This window comes from Molossus molossus, unplaced genomic scaffold (assembly GCF_014108415.1).
Source record: "Molossus molossus isolate mMolMol1 unplaced genomic scaffold, mMolMol1.p scaffold_m16_p_21, whole genome shotgun sequence".
Lineage (NCBI taxonomy): Eukaryota > Metazoa > Chordata > Mammalia > Chiroptera > Molossidae > Molossus > Molossus molossus.
Window position 1 is genome coordinate 29,676,254 of NW_023425357.1, and position 22,661 is coordinate 29,698,914.

General features: G+C 44.1%; 1 protein-coding gene across 1 annotated transcript; it reads right to left on the bottom strand.

Annotated features, from left to right (window-relative positions):
* Positions 1 to 6,979: 6,979 nt before the first annotated feature.
* Positions 6,980 to 22,183, bottom strand: GABARAPL2 (GABA type A receptor associated protein like 2). Its single transcript, XM_036275833.1, has 4 exons — positions 22,031 to 22,183; positions 21,648 to 21,703; positions 20,319 to 20,491; positions 6,980 to 7,591 (listed from the first exon to the last, which is right to left on the bottom strand). Exons 1-4 carry the CDS (start codon positions 22,062 to 22,064, stop codon positions 7,501 to 7,503), a joined length of 354 nt encoding a protein of 117 aa, XP_036131726.1. The 5' UTR covers positions 22,065 to 22,183; the 3' UTR covers positions 6,980 to 7,500.
* Between the last annotated feature and the right edge of the window lie 478 nt (positions 22,184 to 22,661).

Consider the following 22,661-nt stretch of genomic DNA (forward strand, 5'->3'; position numbering starts at 1 on the left):
TAAAGGGGTCCTTGGGGACAGGTTCAGGGGGTTAGTCCCAGACGAGCTGCCGCTGCCATTGATTGCTTCCCTGGGTGCACGTCTCATGGGAACCCTTAGAGTTTAGGAAAAAGAAAATTCACACAAAAAGGAGATTCAAGTAGGCACACCTTTCTAGATTTTATTAAGTTTTGCTTTTCCATATTTAGATCTTTAATTCACCTTGAATTTATTTTAGGCATGATGTAATATAGAAATATTTTTTTTTCATATATATATATATATCCAATGAAAGAATCATGGATTACCTAGTTCATCATTTTCCCTTTGATTTTCATGCCATCAGTTATATTTTAAACATGGGTCTGTTTCTGGGTTTCTGTCGTGTTCCCTGTTTTATTTATCTCTATGCCATATGGCACAGTCTTAATTACTGCAAATACATGTCTCCCCAGATTGTTTTTCCTAACACTTCTTGGTTATTCTTGGCCTTTTGCTCTTCTAGATGAATTTTAGCATCAATTGTCAGATTCTTACATTACATTCAGATTAATCTGGGGGCAATATGCATCTTTACAATATTCGTTGTTCTCATCCTTGAATATAGTATATTAGTGTATTTCTTTTTTTAGGTCTTCTTTTATATCCTTCAACAACATTTTGTTATTTTCTCCATGAAAATTTTACATATCTTATATTAAATTTATTCCTATATGCTTATAGATTTTTCTCCTATTTAAAATGAGATCTAGCCAGGCCAGTGTGGCTCAATGGATTGAGCATTGTCCCATGGACTCAGAGGAGAGGTCCCAGTTTGATTCCTAGTGTGAGGCATGCAGGAGGCAGCCAGTCCATGTTTCTCTCTCATGTCTTGTTTCTATCTCTCTCTCCCTCTCTCACTGAAAAAAAAACAACAAATTAGATCTATTGCCCTGGCCTGGTAGCTCAGTTGGTTAGAGCATTGTCCTGATACACCAAGGTTGCAGATTCTGTCTCCTGTCAGAGCACATACAAGAATCAAACAATAGCCCTGGCCGGTTTGGCTCAGCAGTTAGAGCATTGGCCTGTGGTCCAGAGAGACCCGGGTTCGGTTCCTGCTAAAGGCATGTACCTCGGTTGCATTTTGTCCCCAGCCCTGGTTGGTCGTGTGGGTGGCAGCCACTCGATGTTCCTTTCATGTCGATGTTTCTCTCTCTTCCTCCCTCTCCCTCCCTCCCAGTCTTCCTGAACAAAAAATGGAAAAATGTCCTCGGGTGAGGATTAAAAAAAAAAAGAATCAAACAATGAATGCATGAATAAGTGGAACACAAATCAATGTTTCTGTCTCTCTCTGTCTAAAATCAATTAAAACAAAAAGGATGAGATCTTTATTCTTATTATTTTCTCCAATTGGTTACAATGGGTATGTAGAAATATCGTCAATATTTATAATTGATCTGATATCCATCCAGCAACCATGCTGAACTTTGTTTTAGTTTTTAAATTCTCTTGGATTTTTCTACGTAGATTATCACTATCTACATATAAGTACCTTTAGTCTTCCTTTCTGATTTTTATGCTTCTCACTTTCTTTTCCTCTTTCATTTGTATTGGTTTTATGCCAGAACAGTGTTCAGTAAAAGCGGTGATAGACTTTAACAGTTTTATTGAGATATAATTCACATAACATAAACTTCAAACTTTCTTCTTTAGTTCCTATTTTTAATGGGAATGCTTCTAAAATTTTACCATATAAGTAACCAATTATCACAGTACCATTTATATTTGTTGATTGGTTCATCATTTCCCTGCTAATTTGTCATGCCACCTGAAATTTTTGAAGTAGATTTTTTAAAATTTAAAGTGAGGAAAAGAGAGGGAGTGAGGAGAGAGAATCAATTTGTTGTCCCACTTATTCATGCAATCATTGGTTGATTCTTTTTTTGTTTGTTAATCCTCACCTGAGGATATTTTTCCATTGATTTTTAGAGAGAGTGGAAGGGAGGGAAAGGGAAAGGAGAGAGAGAGACATGGGTGTGAGAGAGACATATCGATTGGTTGCCTCTCACATGACCCCAACGGGGGCCAGGGATCAAACCTGCAACCCAGGTACATGCCCCTGACAGGGAATCGAACCCATGACCCTTTGGTCCATGGCCAACGCTCTAACCGCTGATCCAAACTGGTCAGAGCCACTGGTTGATTCTTCTGTGTTCCCTGACCTGGAGATCTAACCTAAAACCGTGGCATATTGGGATGATGCTCTAACCAACTGAGCTAACTGTCCAGAGTTCACCCACCTCTGACAGGTTTTATACACAGATCTATTTCTGGGTTTTGTTCCATTAGTGGATTTTTCTATCCCAATATCAGTACCACACTGCCTATTTTTTAAAAACTGTTTTTATTGATTTTATAGAGAGGAAAGGAGAGAGAGATAGAAACATCAATGTGAGAAACACTGATCGGTTGTCTCCTGCACGCCCCTCACTGGGGACTGAGACCAAAACCTGGGCATGTGCCATGACCAGGAATCGAACTGGGACCTCCCAGTCCATGGGATGATGCTCAATCCACTGAGCCACACTGGCCAGGCCACACTGCCTATTTATCATAACTTTATATAATAATGTATATATTTGCTGTAGATTTTTAAATGAATTTATCAAGTTTAAGAAGTTCCCTTCTACTCTTAATTTGATATTTTAAAAATTATGAGTGGGTTTTGAGTTATTTCAGGTACTTTTTCTTCATCTATATAATATATTCTCCTTTAATTGAATGATTTATTATACTGTATTAAAAGACATAATAGCCCTGGCCAGTTTTTCTAAGTGGTTAGAGCATTGGCCTGCGGTCCAGAGAGACCCGGGTTCAGTTCCCGCTAAGGGCATGTACCTCGGTTGCAGGTTGTCCCCAGCCCTGGTTGGGTCGTGTGGGTGGCAACCACTCGATGTGTCCCTTTCATGTCGATATTTCTCTCTCTCTCTCTCTCCCCCTCCCACTGTATCTGAAGAAAAAATGGAAAAATGTCCTCGGGTGAGGATAAAAAAATAAAATAAAAGACATAATGACGAATTATATAACCCATTCTCGGGCTAAGCTCTACCTCGGGATTACTGTTTAAGTATACTGCTCAATTTGATTTACTAATATAACTTTTTTTTTTTTTAAATAGTGCCGGGTTTTTTTTTTTGTTTTTTTTTCTCTTTATTGATTTTAGAGAAAGAGGGAGAGGGAGAGAGATAGAAACATCGATGAGGGAGAACATAGATTGGCCGCCTCCTGCATGCCCCCCACTGAGGATTTGTTTTTGTATTTTGTTTTTTTTTAATCCTCACCGAGGACATTTTTCGATATTTTGCTCAGATAGAGTGGGAGGGGGAGAGAGAGACGTGAAAGGGACACATCGAGTGGTCGCCACCCACAAGACCCAACCAGGGCCGGGGACAAACTGCAACCGAGGTACGTGCCCTTAGCGGGAACTGAACCCGGGTCTCTCCAGACCGCAGGCCGATGCTCTAACTACTGAGCCAAACCGGCCAGGGCCCACTGAGGATTTGGCCCACAACCTGGGCATGTGCTCTGACCAAGAATCGAACCGGCAACTTTTTGGTACATGGGTTGACACTCAACCACTGAGCCACACCAGCCGGGTACTAATATAACTTTTATTTTATTTTATTTTTTTATCCTCACCTGAGGACACTTTTCCATTTTTTGTTCAGAGAGAAAGGGAGAGAGAGGAAGAGAGAAACATCGATGTGAAAGGGATACATCGAGTGGCTGCCACCTGCACGACCCAACCAGGGCTGGACACAAACTGCAACCGAGGTACGTGCCCTTATCAGGAACTGAATCTGGGTCTCTCTGGACCACAGGCCGATGCTCTAACTGCTGAGCCAAACCGGCCAGGGCTAACTTTTAAAACCTTTCACTTAAATGTTGCATTTTAAAAGCAAGGTTGAGCCCTGGCCGGTTTTTCTCAGTGGTTAGAGCATTGGCCTGCAGTCCAGAGACCCAGGTTCAGTTCTTGCTAAGGGCTTGTGCCTCGATTGCAGTTTGTCCCCAGCCCTGGTTGGGTTGTGCGGGAGGCAGCCACTCGATGTGTCCCTTTCACATCGATGTTTCTCTCTCTCTCTCTCTCTCTTCCTCTCTTTCCCTCCCACTCTATCTGAACAAAAAATGAAAAATGTCCTAGAGTGAGTATAAAAAAATAATAAGAAATAAAATAAAAGCAAGGTTGACTACCCTGTCTGGTTTGGCTCAGCGTTTAGAGCATCGGCCCATGGACCAGAAAGGCCCAGGTTCGGTTCTCGCTAAGGGCACATACCTGTTGCGGGTTGTGCCCGGCCCCAGTTGGGGTTGTGTGGATGGCAACCACTCAATGTGCCTGTCGTGTCGATGTTTCTCTCTCTCTTCCTCCCTCTATCTCCCCCGCTCTATCTGAAGATAAATGCAAAAATATCCTCAGGTGAGGATAAAAATAAATAAAAGCAAGGTTGACAAATCTATTTTTATTGATATTACAGATAAGGCTGCTTTCTTCAGTAGTTTGTATAGGTAATAATAATTCTCTCCTCTGTTCCAATACTACTACTATAGCATTTATATTGCTTTGTAATTATTCATGTGTTGGTTTAGCACCAGACCATAAGCTCCTGGAGAATGAGCTAGTGCTTTATTCATATTTGTGCCCCAGTATCCAGCATAGGGTGGGGCACACTGTAGAGAAAACATCAAGTAATTTTGACACTGCCAATTGTGTCTTTTCTCTTAAATCTCAAGTTTGGTGTCTCAGTTCTGCCAGTTGGTAGCAGTGTGGCTGTGGGAACTATACTGTCTTTTGAGGGCTTTCTGAAGATTAATTGTGATAATGTATATAAATTATCTGGTATCCAGTGAGTGCTCAATAAATGCTAACTATAAATTACTTTTAAAAGAAAGAAAAACATGGCTTCGGTGGAACTTGCCTTTTGATTTTCTTCTTCCCTCTATTTCTTCTCAGTTGAATTTGTGCGTTTGTGGTTGTCAAACAGAAACAGATAAAAAGGCCTTTGGAAAGATTTCCCTTCTCCAAGTCTATACAATCCTATTCTGTTCACATGGTTAAGAAGGGGGTCACCATTTCTTTCCACCAGTCCCTCCCCCAAGCAGGGGGTTGTTTAGTAATTCAACAAGGCCAGAGTCCTCCCAGGAACTTTTGACATTGTTCTCAGAAGAAATGCTCTTCTACTGGATTTGGATTTGCTAAGCTGATGAGGCCACTTTGGCCACAACATGGAAGGAATGTGCCTGAAAATGAAGTCAACACAGAGGAAAACAAAACCAAGAGATGGAGTTTTGATGTTATCATTTGATCTCTGGTTCAAGCTATGCCTGAAGCCAGTGAACCATCCTTGAGTTAAAATGATAAACTGCCTTTTTAGAGCTTGTCAGTTTGACTTGGGTGTTATGTCACTGCCAACAAGATTCCTTGTAACACAGAACTTGTTCCTTCCCCTTTACCTTGCTAACGCAAAGGTTAGTTTCTGTTCTAGTTTGAAACTACCAGCAAAGAGGGCCACATATTTTATTGGGTCAGGTTTGGGAAAGACCAACAAGATGCTTGTTTCTTCTGATCCCAATCGGGAAGCTGACATCAGTAGAAAGCTTTGACGGATTGCTTATATAATTTGGTAAAGATGAAGCTCAAGATCTTTGTTCTCCAGTAGAAATATGACAGTCATTTTAACTACATGTTCTTAGATCGTTGGGCGATACCTGGTTTCTTTATTCTGATGATCTATGTAGGGCTCTAGGCTCCAACAGTCTGTCTGAGGAAGATCTGGGCTGGGAAGTAAGCATTTCCTCTTCGAAAATCATGAACCTCATGGGCCTGGAAAAATCTCAATCTTTTTTTTTTTTTTTTTAACATACTCACCGGAGGACATTTTTTTCGTTTTTTGTTCAGATAAAGTGGGAGAGAGAGAGCGAGAGAGAAACACCGACATGAAAGGGACACATCAAGTGGTTGCCACCCACATGACCCAACCAGTGCTGGGAACAAACTGCAACCGAGGTACATGCCCTTAGCAGGAACCAAACCCGGGTCTCTCTGGACCGCAGGCCAACGCTCTAACCACTGAGCCAAACCGGCCAGGGCTAAATCTTGATTTTTAGAAAAAAGAGATTGAAGAGGAGCACCTTAAGTGCAGGTACATATAAAGGCTTTATGTATCATCCCAACACTATATGTAACAGTAAAAGATTGCAGACAACCCAAAAAGATTGCCATTCACAGGGAACTAGTTAAGTAACAATCATATATCTATACCGTACAGTACTATTTGCTGTAAATACGGGAAGATCACCAAGATATACTGTTAAATGAAAAAAACAATATACATAAGTATATAATGTGTTTTCTTTTGTATAAGAAGAAACAACTAAGGATATATATTCATATTTAACTGTACTTCCGACAATAAATATTAGAAAGAAAGCAGCAGCCAGTAAAAATAATTTCCCAAAGGTGGAGGATTAGGGGTAGTCGGAAGGCAGTGGTGGGAGTTCTCAATGTATACCTTTTTGGGTTTTTTTCATCCTCACTCAAGGACATGTTTGATTTTTTCAGAGAGAGGAGAAAGGGGGTGGGGGGGCATCAATATGAGAGAGAAACATTGATTGGTTGCTTTCCCGTCTTTTGCCCTTAGTATGCACCCTGACCAGGGAGTCGAACCTGCAACCTAGGTATGTGCTCTGACCAGGAATCAAATCTGAAACCTTTTGTACAGGACAATGCTCCAACCGAGCCACAGCAGCCAGAGCTAACGTATACCTTTTTATAGAGGCTTGGTATCTGAACCATGTGAACATATTAACCACTTTAAAAAGTCCCTTCTTATGACACACACCCCTGCTTTCTGTTCCCAGCTGTGCTGCATGGCCCCACAAACCCTCCTCTTCGCCTGGCAGATATAGGAACCACTGCTCTGACCCATCTAAAAGATAGTGAATAAAGGACATGGTCACAATGCAATGCCTTTATAAGAGGAAGTTTTATTGTTAATTATTTACCTTAATAGTTTCAGAAAGAGGAACAGATTAGCTCAGTCCAACATGATTGGCAGTTGGCAAAAATCTAGTAAAGCAAGTGTTCTGATTGCTAAGGATTTAATTTGGATGCTTTTAATACTTAGCCATCTAACACTTCAAATATAATCCAGAATAAATGCATCATTTCCCTCCCTTTCACTTTAATACCCCACCCACCTCACTTCAATATGGAAATATCTTCATTAAATATGATTCCCAGAGGAACAAGTTCTCTGGAAAGTATAGCCATGAGGACAGTGCACAAAAAGAAAAACTCAAAATAAAAATCTTTATGATAATTTACTAGTCTAAGGAAACAAAAACCTTCCAATATATTAAGAAATCAATCCAGTTACAAATGCACTAATAGGTCTATGTGAAGAGGTTCTGGTATAGTAACTGAAACTGGCCAGCTATTTACAAGATACACAAGCAGGTATGATGCACCCAGCCCAGCACTGGCCCTCAGAAGCCAAACGTGTTCTCTCCACTGTAGGCCACATACAAGAATCCATCTTCATCTTTTTCCTTCTCGTAAAGTTGTCCCATAGTTAGGCTTGAAAGAGAAAAACAAAAAAACAACATTGAACATGTTTACATAGACTCTCCCTACCCTTTTCAGCATCCATCAGTTACTGAACTTTGTGAACCGGCACTGAAATGTTACAACAGTTTTGCTGCACCAACTTCATAAACTTTTACAATACAATGTGCGTTATTTTTCAGAGACAAACCAAAGGTTAATTTCTCAAAGTTCTTGTTGCCTGCTTTAGCAGCATTTGATGGAGGATCTATTTTTTTAAATATATTTTTTTATTGATTTCAGAGGAAGAGGGAAAGACAGAAACATTGATCTGCTGCCTCCTACATACCCCCTAATGGGCATCGAGTCTGCAACCTGGGCACATGCCATGACCTGTAATTGAACCAGTGACCACCTGGTGCATGGGACAATACTCAACCAACTGAACCACACTAGCTGGGTGAAGAAGAATCTTTTATATATATTTGTAAGAGATGAAAAATAAACCAGATTGCAAATTCTTTTAAGATTTTTTAAAATCCTCACCCAAGGATATTTTTCCGTTGATTTTAAGAGAGAGTAGAAGGAAGGGAGAGGAGATAAAGCGAGAGAAACATAGATCAATTGCCTCCCACAAGTGACGGGCCAGGGATCAAATCTGCAACCCAGGTACCCGCCCTTGACTAGAAATTAAACCCTTGACCCTTCGGTCTGTGAGCTAACTAGCGAGCCAAACCGGCTAGGGCCTTTTAAGATTTTTAAAACAGATTGTTATCGATTTTTAGAGGGAGAGAAACATTAACGTTAAGAGCAAAACAATGAACAGCTACCTCTTGCACGCCCCCTACCGGAATCAAGCATGTGCTGGAAACCTGGGCATGTGCTCTGAACAGGAATCAAACCAGCAACTTTTCAATGCATGGGATGACACCCAACTAACTGAGCCACATTGACCAGAGCAAATCCTTTTTTTAACAATGCTTCAACTGCCCTGCCTGGTCTGGCTCAGCAGTTAGAGCGTCGGCCCACAGACCAGTGTGTCCTGGGTTCAGTTCCCACTAAGGGCACGTACCTTGGTTGCAGTTTCTCCCCGGCCCTGGTTGGGGTCGTGTGGGTGGCAACCACTTGGTGTGTCTCTCTCACATCAGTGTTTCTCTCTCTCTTCCTCCCTCTTTCCCTCCTGCTCTTTCTGAAGTAAATGCAAAAATGTCCTCAGGTTAAGGATAAAAAGTAAAAATGCTTCAACTATGTACAAATTTTTGGTTCAAATCATGTAAAATAAGTTAAATTGCATTCTATTCACCAATATGAGTGTATTTCTGTAAGCATAGTTATATTGAAATAAAGTTTTTAAAAAGAAAAAAACAACAACATTGAGAATTGGGTTTGGTTACTGAGTCTAGGTTTTGGGAGAAAGATGACTTATGGATAAGGAACTTGACTACTAAAGCTAGTTTACTCTTTTCCACACCTTTGGTAAAAAGAAATTCAGGTCTTACCCTGGCCAATTATGCTCAGTGGTTAGAGCGTCGGCCCACAGACCAGAGAGACCTGGGTTCGGTTCCCGCTAAGGGCACGTACCTAGGTTGTAATATGTCCCCATTTGGGGTCATGTGGGTGGCAATCAGTTGATGTGTCTCTCTCACATTGATGTTTTTCTCTCTCTCTCTCCCTCCCTCTCTCCGGCTCTATCTGAAGATAAATGCAAAAATGTCCTCAGGTGGGGATAAAAATAAAGAAAAAAAAAAATTCAGGTCTCAGGAGAGCTACATTCTTGTGGTAAGGAAGGCAAATAGAGCCACTAAAGATTCAGGTAAATTAGGCCTCTGGGGATCACAAGACTAGAATCAAATCTCCCTTCTGCTCCATGGCAAGGCCATTTGCACTCACCCTCACAAAGTAGATCCTTCAGAGGCCAGCTCTATCTAGCTCCTTGAGTGGGACTGGCTGGTTAGTACTGGTTAGTACATTTAAATGCTTTCTGACTGCCATGGGCAAGGGGAAAAAAAACTAAGCAAAATTAAGAGCCTAAGAGGCCCTTCCCTGTATGGGAAAACCAAGGAAAGGAAGAGTACATGGAGCTTTCTTCTGCTTCAGGCTGATTTAAGATTTCTAACCTGTAACTAACATGTAAGTACAAGTGGGTTCATTCTTGTGGAAACTCCCCCACCAAAAACCCTGTGCCCCAGAGACCTGTGTCAGTGTAACCAAATAGAAGTTCTTTTCCTCACATGTGATGCAAACATCTTTCAGATTGTATCCGGGATCCAAAGAACCCTGCCTGACCTTCCTAGGAACCCTCCAGCGATAGATACTGTTCCAACTAAATATGTGAGTGGGAAAGCTGGCTTTCCTTAAACCATAAACCAGACTGTAGTAGGGGAGACCTAATCTAGTTCTCTGCCATGAAACCAAGCTGTACCAACGCCAGAGTAAGACTAGTAACATCTGGAACCCTGAACAAGCTCTAGCCACATGGCTGTACTATTAGAGATGAGCAGGAGTCAAAGACATGTGCTAAACATCAGCTCAACCATGAGTGGTGAGGTTAACCAGAATGAGCAGTAAGGTAGCAGTCTGAGAGTCAGCTGAAGACATCAGAGGTCGCCAGCCTAAACAGGTCACAATAGTTGCTAAATGCAGGACTCAGTAAAACAAGGGCTACTGGGGTGGATAATGACGGGTCCAGAGCTTGAAGTGGGTGAAGCAATGACTGCTACTGTGCTCCTGGGGGGCTGTGTGGGACCTGCATGTAAATGGGGACATGGGCTACATTTGTAAAGGGGCATTTTTTCCTTTCTTAGTATTCCCACCCATTTTCAAGCTCAGCCCATTTAGCTGTGTGGGTAGATGAGAATTATTAAGTAACAAAGTGGGGAGGTGGATGAGTCTGAATACGAAATGGCTGTCATCGGCATCTTGTGCAATGAAACAGTGCTCCTTGTGAGGATATCTTAACCTGGAATTTGTAAAATAAAAAGTCTCTAGAACAGCACTGTCTGCCTGAAATTTCTGCTATGATACAAATGTCCTGCATTTTTACTGTACAATACAGTAGTCGCTAACTATACTCAGCACTTGAAATGTGGCTCATCTGAATTGGAATGTGCTGCCCTGGCTGGGTAGCTCAGGTGGTTGTCCCAATATGTCAAGGTTGTGGTTCAATCCCCAGTCAGGGCATATACAAGAATCTGCCAATGAGTGCATAAATAAGTGGAACAACAAATCGATGCCTCTCCCCCTCCCTCCTACTTCCTTCCTCTCTCTCTCAAATCAATGGGGGAAAAAAAGCTGCCTTTGAACTGGGATATGCAATAAGTATAAAACATACACAAGATTTCAAAGACAAAAAAAAAAAGGATGTAAAATATCTCAATTTTGATTACATATTGAAATGATGACATTTTGGATATAATGGATAAATAAAATATCGCTACAATTCATTTCATGTGTTTTTCTTTCTTTTTAAATTTTTTTTCCTTTTATTGGTTTTGAGAGAGAGAGGAAGGGAGAAGGAGAGAGAGAAACATCGATGAGAGAGAATATCAATTGCCCACCTCCAGCCTGCCCCCCACTGGGCATGTACTCAGACCGGGAATGGAACTGGCGACCTCTTGGTACATGGGTCGACACTCAACCACTGAGCCACACTGGCCAGGCGTGTCTTTCTTTCTTAACGTGACTACTAAAAAATTTAAAAATTACAAGTATATAGCTTGCATGCCACTCCCGTTGACAACACTGCCCTGGAACATGTGAGGACTTGAGGAGCAGTATATAGAGGAAGGAACCCCTGCTCATGAGAACACCTGAAGTGGTGGGTCTCAACTTTGACTGCACATCAGAAATAATGAAAAGCTTTAAAAAGAATCTTCATGTCCTGGCCGGTATGGCTAAGCAGTTAGCACATCAGCCCGCAGACCAAAGAGTGGTGGGTTTGATTCCAGTCAAGGGCGTGTGCCTGGGTTGCAGTTCGGTCTGCGGCCCTGATTGGGGTCATGTGGGAGGCAACCGGTCAATGTCTCTCTCTCATATTGATGTTTCTCTCTCTCTCTCTCTATCTCTCCCTCCCACTCTGTCTGAAAATAAATTAAAAAATATCCTCAGGTGAGGATTTTAAAAAAATAAATAAAAAATTTAAAAAATCTTCACGCATAAGTCCCATCACAGACCAATTAAATCAGCACCTCTGGAGGTGTAGGACCTAGGCATCGGTACATAAGTATGTTTTAAAATGCTAAAGATTGGCCTGGCCAGTTTGGCTCAGTGGTTACAGCGTCAGCCTGTGATCCCGAGAGACCCAGGTTCGGTTCCCGCTAAGGGCACGTACCTCAGTTGCAGTTTGTCCCCGGCCCTGGTTGGGTTGTGTAGGGGGCAGCTACTCAATGTGTCCCTTTCACATCGATGTTTCTCTCTCTCTCCCTCCCACTATCTGAACAAAATATCAAAAAATGTCCTTGGGTGAGGATATAAAAATAAAAAAATAAAATGCTAAAGATGGTTCCATGTGCATTCGGGGTGAGAACCAGTCCCTCTGCCAAAGGAAGATAGATGCTTGTCCTTTTTTTATTTTTATTATTTAAGATACTTATCTTTAAGAGCCATGTGATCAGGAAGAAGAGTGACAACAGGAAGTAGAGCAAGTAGCCAGCAACTAGCAAAGAGCTTGAACAAGTAGCTGAGTCTCTCGAGACTTTTACCCTGGTGGTTGGGAATGCCCCAAGGAACTCTGCTTTTCTCTGAGACTCCCCAGAATGAGGCTAAGGGGGAAACAGCTATAGCTATTAACACAACTCCCTTTGCCCCATTTGACCAAGTTCCAGAGTGACGTTGATGGCACCTATCCCTACCATCTCCCTACTATCACCAGGGGTTTAGACACAGAAATAACAGACATTGTGTGGAATTCAAAGGCAGCCCCCTTTGGTGCTTATGTCAAGTTTGCTTCTATCTGACAGACTTAGTTCTGCTCTTTTCCTAGCAAGATGGAAGCCCTGCTGAATTAGAAATACTCGAGTAGCTTTATAAACATCAGTGTCACCTGGCCAGTGTGGCTCAGTGGTTGAGCATCAACCCATGCACCAAGAGGTCGCTGCTTTGATTCCCAGTCAGGGCACATGCCCAGGTTGTGGACCCAATCCCCAGTGGGGGGCATGCAGGAGGCGGCTAATCGATGTTCTCTCTCATCAGTGTTTCTATCTCTCTCAATATTCCTTCCTCTCTCTCTAAAAAATCAATAAAAAAAAAAATTAAAAATAAATAAATAAACATCAGTGTCCCACCTCAGACTTCTGTATGCTATCTGCAGTGAACAATGACCAGTGGACCCAGCACAGTCTTAAGGCAGACTCTGAGGTGGGAAGTGGGGATAATCATGGGGCTTTCTGTCTTTAGATTCCATTGTCTTTTAAGTAAAACTTAGTTTTTTAATTTGTTTGACCAGAGCCCTTGCAGCTACAGAGGCTAATCATAAAAGTACTAACTATAGCCCTGGCCGGTTTGGCTCAGCAGTTATGAGCATCGGCCTGAGGTCCAGAGAGACCCGGGTTCAGTTCCCGCTGAGAGCAAGTACTTCGGTTGCAGTTTGTCCCTGGCCCTGGTTGGGTCAGGGCCGTGCAGGAGGCAGCCACTCGATGTGTCCTTTTCACATCAATGTTTCTCTCTCTCTTCCCCACTCTGTCTGAACAAAAAATGAAAAAATGTCCTCAGGTGAGGATAAAAAAAAAAAAAAAATACAAGAGCAAACATGTATGTGCCAAGCCCTATTCTAAGTGCATTACATACATAAGCCTCACAACAATCTTACGAGGCAGGGACTATCATCATCCATAGTTCATAGATAAAAGCGAGGCAGAGGCTAAATAATTTACCCCAGGTCACAAAGCAAGGAGACATTCTTAGCACCAAGCTAAACTGCCTCCAAGTGCACACAGAGCTAGATCTAATGTCCTAATGTCAGCATCCCTGTACCTTCTGCAGAGATCTTCCTGAGCACAGTGCTTCTCACACACACAAACAAACGTGATACAACACCAGAAGGCTGGGGTGGGTCCTGTGACTCTACATTTCTAACAAGTTCCCAGGTAAGGCCACTCACTGCTGCTGGCTTCTGCATCACACACAGAGTAGCCAGGTCTCAGAGCTCTCTCCTTCAGATCCTGTAATTTGACAACGAGATGGCTATGCCTAATGACTTGAAGAGCCCTCTCACTGTTCTCCTTTTCTGTCATGCAGCCTTGTGTGGGAACTTTATTTAGTTGGCAGTAGCACTGTATCCTTATACTCAGGGTACCCGTTGGGCAGGAATTTGAAAACTGACAATGCTCAACACTAGGAGCTAAACACTCCCTTCAGCAGCCCACGACTGAATGCCCGACTTCGAGGCTTCCCGGGGTACCATGAAAGAAGACTGACACATCTGTACAGTATGGTTTGAAAGCAGCATGCAGTAACAGGCGACACACACAGTCATATTAATCTGGTCTGGAGCCAAAAAGATCTGGGCCACAAATATAGTTTTTTGGGGTTTTTTTTCATGTTTCCACTGATTTTTTTTTAATTTTTTTATTTTTTTTATCCTCACCCGAGGATATTTTTCCATTTTTTGTACAGATAGAGTGGGAGGGAGAGAGAGGAAGGGAGAGAGAGAAAGAGAAACATCAATGTGAAGGGACACATCGAGTGGCTGCCACCCGCACGACCAACCAGGGCCGGGGACAAACTGCAACCGAAGTACGTGCCCTTAGCGGGAACCGAACCCGGGTCTCTCCAGACCGCAGGCCGACGCTCTAACCGCTGAGCCAAACTGGCCAGGGCTGATTTTTTTTTAGAGAGAGAAACATCAATCAGCTGCCTCCTGCATGTCCCCAACTAGGAATCAAGCCCACAACCAGGGGCATGTCCCCCAACTGGGAATCAAACCAGGACCTCTCAATACATGGGATGATGCTCAATCCACTGAACCACACCAGTTGGGCACAAATATAGTTTTTAAGAAAAATGTTTTTAAGTCCCAAAGAATAGTCAGTGGAAGTGTAGGATGCAAAATGTGACCCTAGTCGACAGGCTGTCTACTGCAGAAGGCTGCTGTATCAGTCAAGACAAGTTCCATGAGCCTCCAAGCAAACGACCTTCCCTCTAAGAATTCGCAGAGGCTGAGCCACAGAGCAGTGAGCAGCCCACTGCTGGAACAGCTGAGGACCCTGAAGCACAGAGGCAGCTCTGATGTGTGCGCCTGGCTAAGCTACACAGGCTTGCTAGATGGCCAAACAACTCATAAACAGCACTACAACTCCAAGGCTTCCAGCCTAAGTTACTGATTGCAGAAGACACCCAAAGGTGGCCTCCAGTCTATCAAGTATTATATGCACTCATCTGAGAAGGCTACTGCTGAGAACAAGGGGTACTGCCACCTTCCAAGCTCTGAGTCTGATGAGGAAAGACATGGGAAAAGGGAGTGGCAGATTCAAGCCATGAAGCCAATCTAAGGTGTGGTGGGATCCTAAAATACAGAACAGAATTTAAATTGCCCCCTAAAACCTTGTCTCCCACAAAGCCATTCAGGGTCACAGATCCAAACCAACCGACCGATAGCCTTCAGAAGGATCCATATCCAGGAACGGCCATGCTGTAGCTACTCAACAGCCTATGAATCAGGAGGCTAACCTAGAACTGTGTTGATGCCTATTCCCTGCAGAACCTCCCCTTGTCCCCCAACCCAGGTCAGGTCATGGACGCTGTGGGATCCAGGCTGACTCATGAATTAGCTGGATTGAGAGGCACACCTGGCTGCCCATCTGCTTTGAAGCACACATGCTTCCATGGACCTGGATTTCTCTCTTTTCCAGCAGAGAGAGGATAGGTGGGGTGAAGTTGGAAGACAATGGCCACTGCTGTGGATCCTGGATAAACAAAGTGAAACTAATAAGACCCTGAGGGCTCCCTGAGATTCTGCAAAATAAAAATTAAGTACTGCTTGTTCCTTTTATCAGATTTTTCTCTGATATAAATAAACCTTGTGTAATGACTGAAATAAACCCCATTATTGAAGAGTTATTTACCCAGAAATGATCAAAAGTGCTTGATTTAAGCACCTTTCTAAATGAAGTTTGATGGACTATAAGACATCACAACTTCTACCCTGGCCAGCATGGTTCAGTGGTTAGAGCATCAGCCAGAGCACCAGAGGGTCAAGGGTTCAGGTTAGATTCCCCGGCCCTAACGGAGCTCCTGCAGGAGGCAACCAATTGATGTGCCTCTCTCATATCAATGTTACTCTCTGTCTCTCCCTCTCTCCCCTCCCTTCCATTCTCTGTTTAAAAAAAAAAACAGTCTTGGCCAGTTTGGCTCAGCAGTTAGAGCGTCGGCCTGCAGTCCAGAGAGGCCTGGGTTCAGTTCCCGCTAAGGGCACGTACCTCGGTTGCAGTTTGTTCCCAGCCCTGGTTGGTTGTGCGGGTGGCAGCCACTCGATGTGTCCCTTTCATGTTGATATTTCTATTTCTCTTTCTCTCTCTCTCTCTCTCTCTCTCCCCCCCTCCCACTCTATCTGAAGAAAAAATGGAAAATGTCCTCGGGTGAGGATAAAAAATAAATAAAAACAATGGAAAAAAACATCCTCAGGGGAGGATTAACAACAAAAAAAGGACATCACTGTCCTGCTGGTGTGGCTCAGTGGTTGAGTGTTGACCCATGCACCAAGAGGTCACCGCTTCAATTCCCAGTCAGGGCTCATGCCCAGGTGGTGGGCCTAATCCCTGGTGGGGGATATGCAGGAGGTGGCAATCAATGTTCTCTCACATCAATGTTTCTATCTCTCTCTCTCCTTCTCACTTCCCCTCTCTCTCCAAAATCAATAAAGGAAAAAAAAAAATTTTTTTAAAGGACATCACAACTTCCTTTTACTTAGTACCTCTTTTAAGATCTTAAATAGCACAGGTTTACCAATGTAACATTCCCAAATTATCATATCTTAAGAGACATTTTAATAATATACTCCTGTTTCTATTTAAAACAAGATTAACAAGACTCTTGTCTGTGTTCTTAACGACAGGCCAAAAGGTAGGCACCATTGCCAGGTCTGGGTTCCCCTCCAATGCCATGACTGGGAAATTTGTACACCGACATGCTTTCTCAAGTCCTATCTGCCCCAACCCATAGTTCTCTTCGTTTTTGGTCTGATTCTGGATGCAGGCACCTAAGCAGGGAATTCAACTTTCCAACGCTAAATGCGAGAAGGCAACTGAGATCCCCCCGTTTAAAAAATAGAACTCAGAAAGAATTTAGGAAGTAAAACTCTTAGGGACTTGCCTTTGTCTCTATTTCTTGAATCAGAACACTCTCCCAAAGTTCTGCTCCAAGAAAGGTATAACTATCACTCAGCCTCAGGCATAACTGATCCTTATGCAGACCTGTCTGTCATTGGATGGGGGAGGGCTCCTATAGGGTTGGACTCATCCTTTCCCAACTCATTTCCCCAGCCTCTCTGAAGGTGGCAGCAAGCCCTGGTTGAAGATTAAGAGAGGCTCTGGGCCTCCCTAAGGAGTCTGGAAAGAACTGAGAAAAAGGTTGCTAAACTGCTTGGGGAAGGAGATGGAGGAGCTGAGTCACACACCAGCTGCTTTAGGAAGGAGACCTGGTAGCAATTTTGTGCAGGTGATTTTATTTATGCTATCATGTGCATAAAGCCCCATGATGTCACAAGCCTCTTATTTGTAAATAAATGTGTTTTTAAGAATAAAATCCCCAAACAAAACACCACTCCTTTAAGTGTAGGGCAGGAAATCATTAACTGAGGCCAAAGGCCCTGAGGGCATGGGCAAAGAGGCCCTTATTAGTGACTCTAAAATCCTGACTTTGATCACTGGTGTAAATCTGTTTTTAGGGTAGATTCTTACCAGGTTGAAAAGGCAAATGAGACTTGGAAAGAAAATGGCCCTGAAGCAGCCTCTGCTGCCCTGAGAATCACTTTTCATTTCCAGTTCTATTTATATCTCAGGAATAATGGGGGGTGAGGGGGAGGTGGTGGTACTTGCTAAAATTTGCAGCCATTTTAATTGTGAGAGTAACATGGAGCCATCAGAGTAATCTTAATGGCCCCAGAAGCTTGCTTCATTTCCTTTAAGTATCAGAGGATAAGAATCCAAGGAAATAAACTCAATGCCATAGATTGCAGTCACCTACATCCTCCCATTAAGAATCCACCTCCAGGAAGGAGGAAACAGATCGCCAAGGCTTGCCGAAGTTGCAGGTGATATGAATGAAGATTTACCTCCCCTAACACCTTAAGGAAGCTGAGTGATCACACATGGGTGGGACTTCCTCCCCTGGTAAACAGTGTACCCAGCATCCCACTGCCCAGAGGCCTAAGAAGAAAGGCTGGAAGAGCCCCACCCTAGCTTGACATGACAAGATCACCCCTAGCAAGTCCTGGCCGGTCTGGCTCAGTGGTCAGAGCATCGACCCACGGACCAATGAATCATGAGTTCAATTCAGGCCAAGGGCCTGTACCTCGATTGTGGTTCATTCCCAGCCCTGGTCAGGGTTGTGAAGGAGGCACCCAGTCGATGTGTCCCTCTCACCTCGATGTTTCTCTCTCCCTTTCTTTCCCTCTCTCTTCCTCTCACTCTATCTGAAAATAAACAGAAAAATATCCTCGAGTGAGGATTAAAAAAAAAAAAAAAAAAAGATCACCCCTGGCAAAACCAAAGCTCTCTGAGCAATAGCTGTAACAGACCAATTGCACCAGCAGGCAGGATGTGATCCTTCACCTCAGGCAGGACATAGGCCTGTAGATGAAAAGAGGTTCTACAGAAAGCAACCTCATAGGGTGATCTGATCACAAATTCATAACTGGGCAGGTGAAGGTGGCTAGTTCTGCCCCAGGCATATAACTTTTTAATACTTTTTTTTTATCCTCACGCCAGGACATTTTTTCATTTTTTTGTTCAGATACAGTGGGAGGGAGAGAGAGAGAGAAACATCGACGTGAAAGGTACACATCGAGTGGCTGCCACCCACATGACCCAACCAGGGCAGGGGACAAACTGCAACTGAGGTACGTGCCCTTAGCAGGAACTGAACCCGGGTCTCTCTGGACCTCAGGTCGACACTCTAACTGCAGAGCCAAACCAGTTAGGGCGGCATATAATTTTTTTAGTAAAAGATTTATCTCTGCCTTAAGTAAGCCCTGTTCATTGTTTTTGTGCATCTAGGTTAAAATACATTTGAAATAAGTGTAACCTCCCCCGCAAGAAAGTACATAATCTTATTAACTGTCCTGTAATACAATCCCCACCTTGCTTTCTCCCACCTTCATCTAATAATCTTCCTTATGTTACTTCCTTAATTTCAAATGCATAAAATAAACTGCAAAACTGTCACTCTCCCAAGCATTTGTGATCTTGCTTCCCAACAACTGTGTCATCAGCTCAGGCTCAAATAACCTCATAAAAAACCTCTACATGTTTGGGCATTTCTTGTCGACAACCCTTAGGGAAGAACCTTCTATCTCTCCTCTATCCTGCTTCTCTGCCTAACACCAGGAAGTGGAGGTGGTGGATACAGGGAAAGAGCAAATAAGACCAAAAAATAGCATTTCTGCTTTTTAGTTTTTAAGACCAAAAAAAGAGCTCTCTACCTTTCATGGGGAAAGGATTAGATATGGTCTAGGCCTCTACTGGAGCTTTCAAGGATTTTCAAAAGGAACGTATTTATTGGTCACATTGGGCTAGTTCCCAGGGCTTCTGAAAGCATTAGCGTTTAGAAGTACTACTTGGGGCGAGGGGCAACAAAAGAAACTTAGTTTGGGTCACAAAAATGAGATGCAGCCAGGAACTCACATTCAGGGGAGAGGGGCTGGCATGTGGCACAGGGCCTAGGAGTATTCAATCAGTAACAAGAAAGGACTGACCATGAAATTAGACTGAGCCAGTCCATTTTCTTCTATCCATAGTCAGATTTGGACAGTAGGAACAGGTGGTAGGTAGAAAGGGAGGCTTAAGTTTACAGAGAGACCTCAGAGCCTTTTGCTGGACAGCAGCCATTTTAGCAAATTGAAGACCAGGTGCAACTAGAGACTGTCGTAGTTGCGGAGTTGACTGAGTTTGGAGAACAAGCAGGCAGGGTGATTAAAACCGAGCCTCAGTAAGGCTCCCAAGTGCCTGATGGAGAATGACAGGACGTATTTCATGAATCATTTGAAGAAAACCATTTTAGGCTTCAATTCTACTGGTGGCTTAAGACTAAGGAAGTCGCCCTGGCCAGTTTGGCTGAGCGGATAGAGCATTGGCCTTTGGTCCAGAGAGATCCGGGTTCGGTTTCCGCTAAGGGTGCGTACCTCGGTTGCAGTTTGTCCCCGGCCCTGGTTGGGTCGTGCGGGTGGCAACCACTCGATGTGTCCCTTTCACCTCAATGTTTCTCTCTCTCTCTCTCTTCCTTCCTCTCTATCTGAACAAAACTGGGAAAATGTCATTGGGTGAGGATTTAAAAAAAAGACTAAGGAAGTCCTCAACTGTTCTAAAGGATTCTTGGGGGTCTGAGGCTGGATTTCATCATTAAAAAAAAAAAGGTCCAAGTCTTGTTCTATTTTCTTATCCCAAAGTACACTCCCATGTAATACAGCCCTTATTTTTCTTGAGCTCCTGATGCCAGGAAGCAGAAAATTCAGAATTCTAGTTAGGATCTCTAAGAGTTTTCAGACCTCCAAAATTTTTGAGTTCTGTATGCAGCCAAGCAGATGGCCAAACCAGTAAACACCTCTCACCTGGACTGTGGGACTGTCTTATCCACAAACAGGAAGATTGCCTTTTCAGAAGGAAGCTGGATCCTTTTCCTGATGATCCACATAAACTGAGCCACAGTGATGTCAGATGGAACCAGATACTTCCGTTTGTCAATGTCAACAATCTGAGAGCCTGAGACTTTTTCCACAATCACCTGGAAAAGCAAAGAGAAGTCAGGACTGGATTTCTCATGTGAGACTCTGGCCTTGCATTGTCAAGGAGTTGATTAATAGTGTGTGGGCAAAGAGGTGGGTGGGGAACTGCATAACATGAAGAAATATGCCTCTGACTTAATAAACCACACACTCTGGAGGTAACTGATATAAATATGTTATAGGAAACAGTAAGTGCTTTTCTGTGGTCAGTTATTATATTTCTCATTCCTGATCTCCGCACGCATAAGAGAAACACAGCCTTTAATACAAAGCTTTTCAACATTTTGTCTGGGCAGAACCAAGAATATCTGGTGGGAGTTTCATATGAAGCCAGTTATTCCAAGACCCAAGAATGAATCTGCCTTCATCCTACAGGGGAATTAAGATCCCAAGGAACACAGGAAATAAGAATGCATGAACTAATGGGAACAAATGGCAATCCCAGCCAGCCAAGAACCAAGCTTTTCATTTGGCCTGTTGCTTCTCTCTGAACTAGGTTTCAAATGTGTCTCTCCTGCCCTCTCTCCAAAGGAAGTGTTCACAAGCAATGAGCTACAATAACAGGCCTAATGTCCTTTTAAAAATTCAATAAGGACTATAGAAACCATCTCCTCTATCATGTTAGAAATATAGGATCATATTTATTACAGATTAAGGAAAAACCATGGGAGAAGGGGTTTTCAGCAGCTTCTCAGATTTTTTTGGTCAGAAAAGGATGACAGGGCCAGGGTGAGAAAAGGGAGCTAGAAGTCAGGTAAAGATTGGGATTCAAAGTGAAACATGAGAGTGTCCTGAGACTAAAGTACCACTTCCAAGACCAAAGTGAGAGTCTCTCTCCACCACCAATCCCCAAAGTGGCAGTGACCTGTTGCCCTGTCCTAGAATATCGTTCCTTACATAATTGGCGAGGGAGCCCAGAGACTGCAGGCAGCTCACTGGCCTAGATCAGGAGACTCAGCGTTGAAGCACCCTAAACAGCATCAGCTCGAGCCCCTCACGCTCGGCCCCGGACAACCCCTAACCCAGTCTGGCCTGTCGGCTACTGTAACCTGGACTGGAACCTCAACTTGTCAACTGTTGAATGGTCCTGGGCCCCATCACGAGTCCTAGAAGACAGAGGTGACAGTGAGGTGAAGGGGCGGGGAGTCCACTTACCGGAACCCGGTCAGGATATTTCGCTCGGATCTTCGCGGATTCCACGCATCTGTGTTCTGTGGGAGAAACACACCAAACTGACTGTCGCTCCTGCCGGTGGGCGGGTTCCCTGGGCCCCAGCCCTCCTCCCCCGCGACCTACGCACGCCCCGGCCCTCGTTCGAGCGTCCCGGCGGCCTCGGTCCTCAGTTTCCTGGCTCCGGGGAGGGCCTCCGGAAGGCGGCACGGAGTCCGTGGGGAGCCGGTCGGGGGACCGGGGCCTTGGAGACGCGAACCCAAGGAGCGGCAACCGCTCTGCTCGGCCCAACCCAGGGCGGCCCGAGTGGGGGAGGGGTCCCACCAGCCGCGCCGGCCCAACGGCCCGGCCAATGTCCGGACGCTTACCCAGCGAGTGGTCCTCCTTAAACATCCACTTCATGGCGACGGCGGGAAAGGGACGTAGCCGGCTCTCGGAGCCGCGGAGCTCAGAGCACCAACCACAACAACAACGACAGCAGCGGCGGCGGCGGTGACCACACGACAGGCGGGACTTCCGGCTGCCGGAGCCTAGCAACCGGCCGGGGCGGGGCTTCCGGCGCCGCTGGCCTGGACGCCGCGCAATGGGGCGGGGCCGCACGCAAAGGGGCGGGGCCGGGCGCCACGGAAAGTAAACCTGGGAGTGGAGTTGATGATGGTCTGGGGCGTAGTGACAAGGGGGATTTTGGAGGTATGGATAACAGAAGAGGAGTCTGGTGGTTAGTGATGGCGGGAGGGGGATTCTGTTTAGGGCGTTGACAGCGTGAGGAGTATTGTGAGGAGTAACAGGTTGGGGGATCCATGCGGGACTGTGGGGAGGAATGCTGAAGACAACCCAGAGGTTCAGTATTAAAGACAGCCATAAGTTGCCTGGAAATTGAATTTAAACAAATCCATTTCCCTTTATTAAGTATTCACATACTTTATTAAGTATTTGAATAAATTTTTAAGAAAAGTTATCAATATGATATGTATTAGAGGGCTGTAACATCTCACTGAT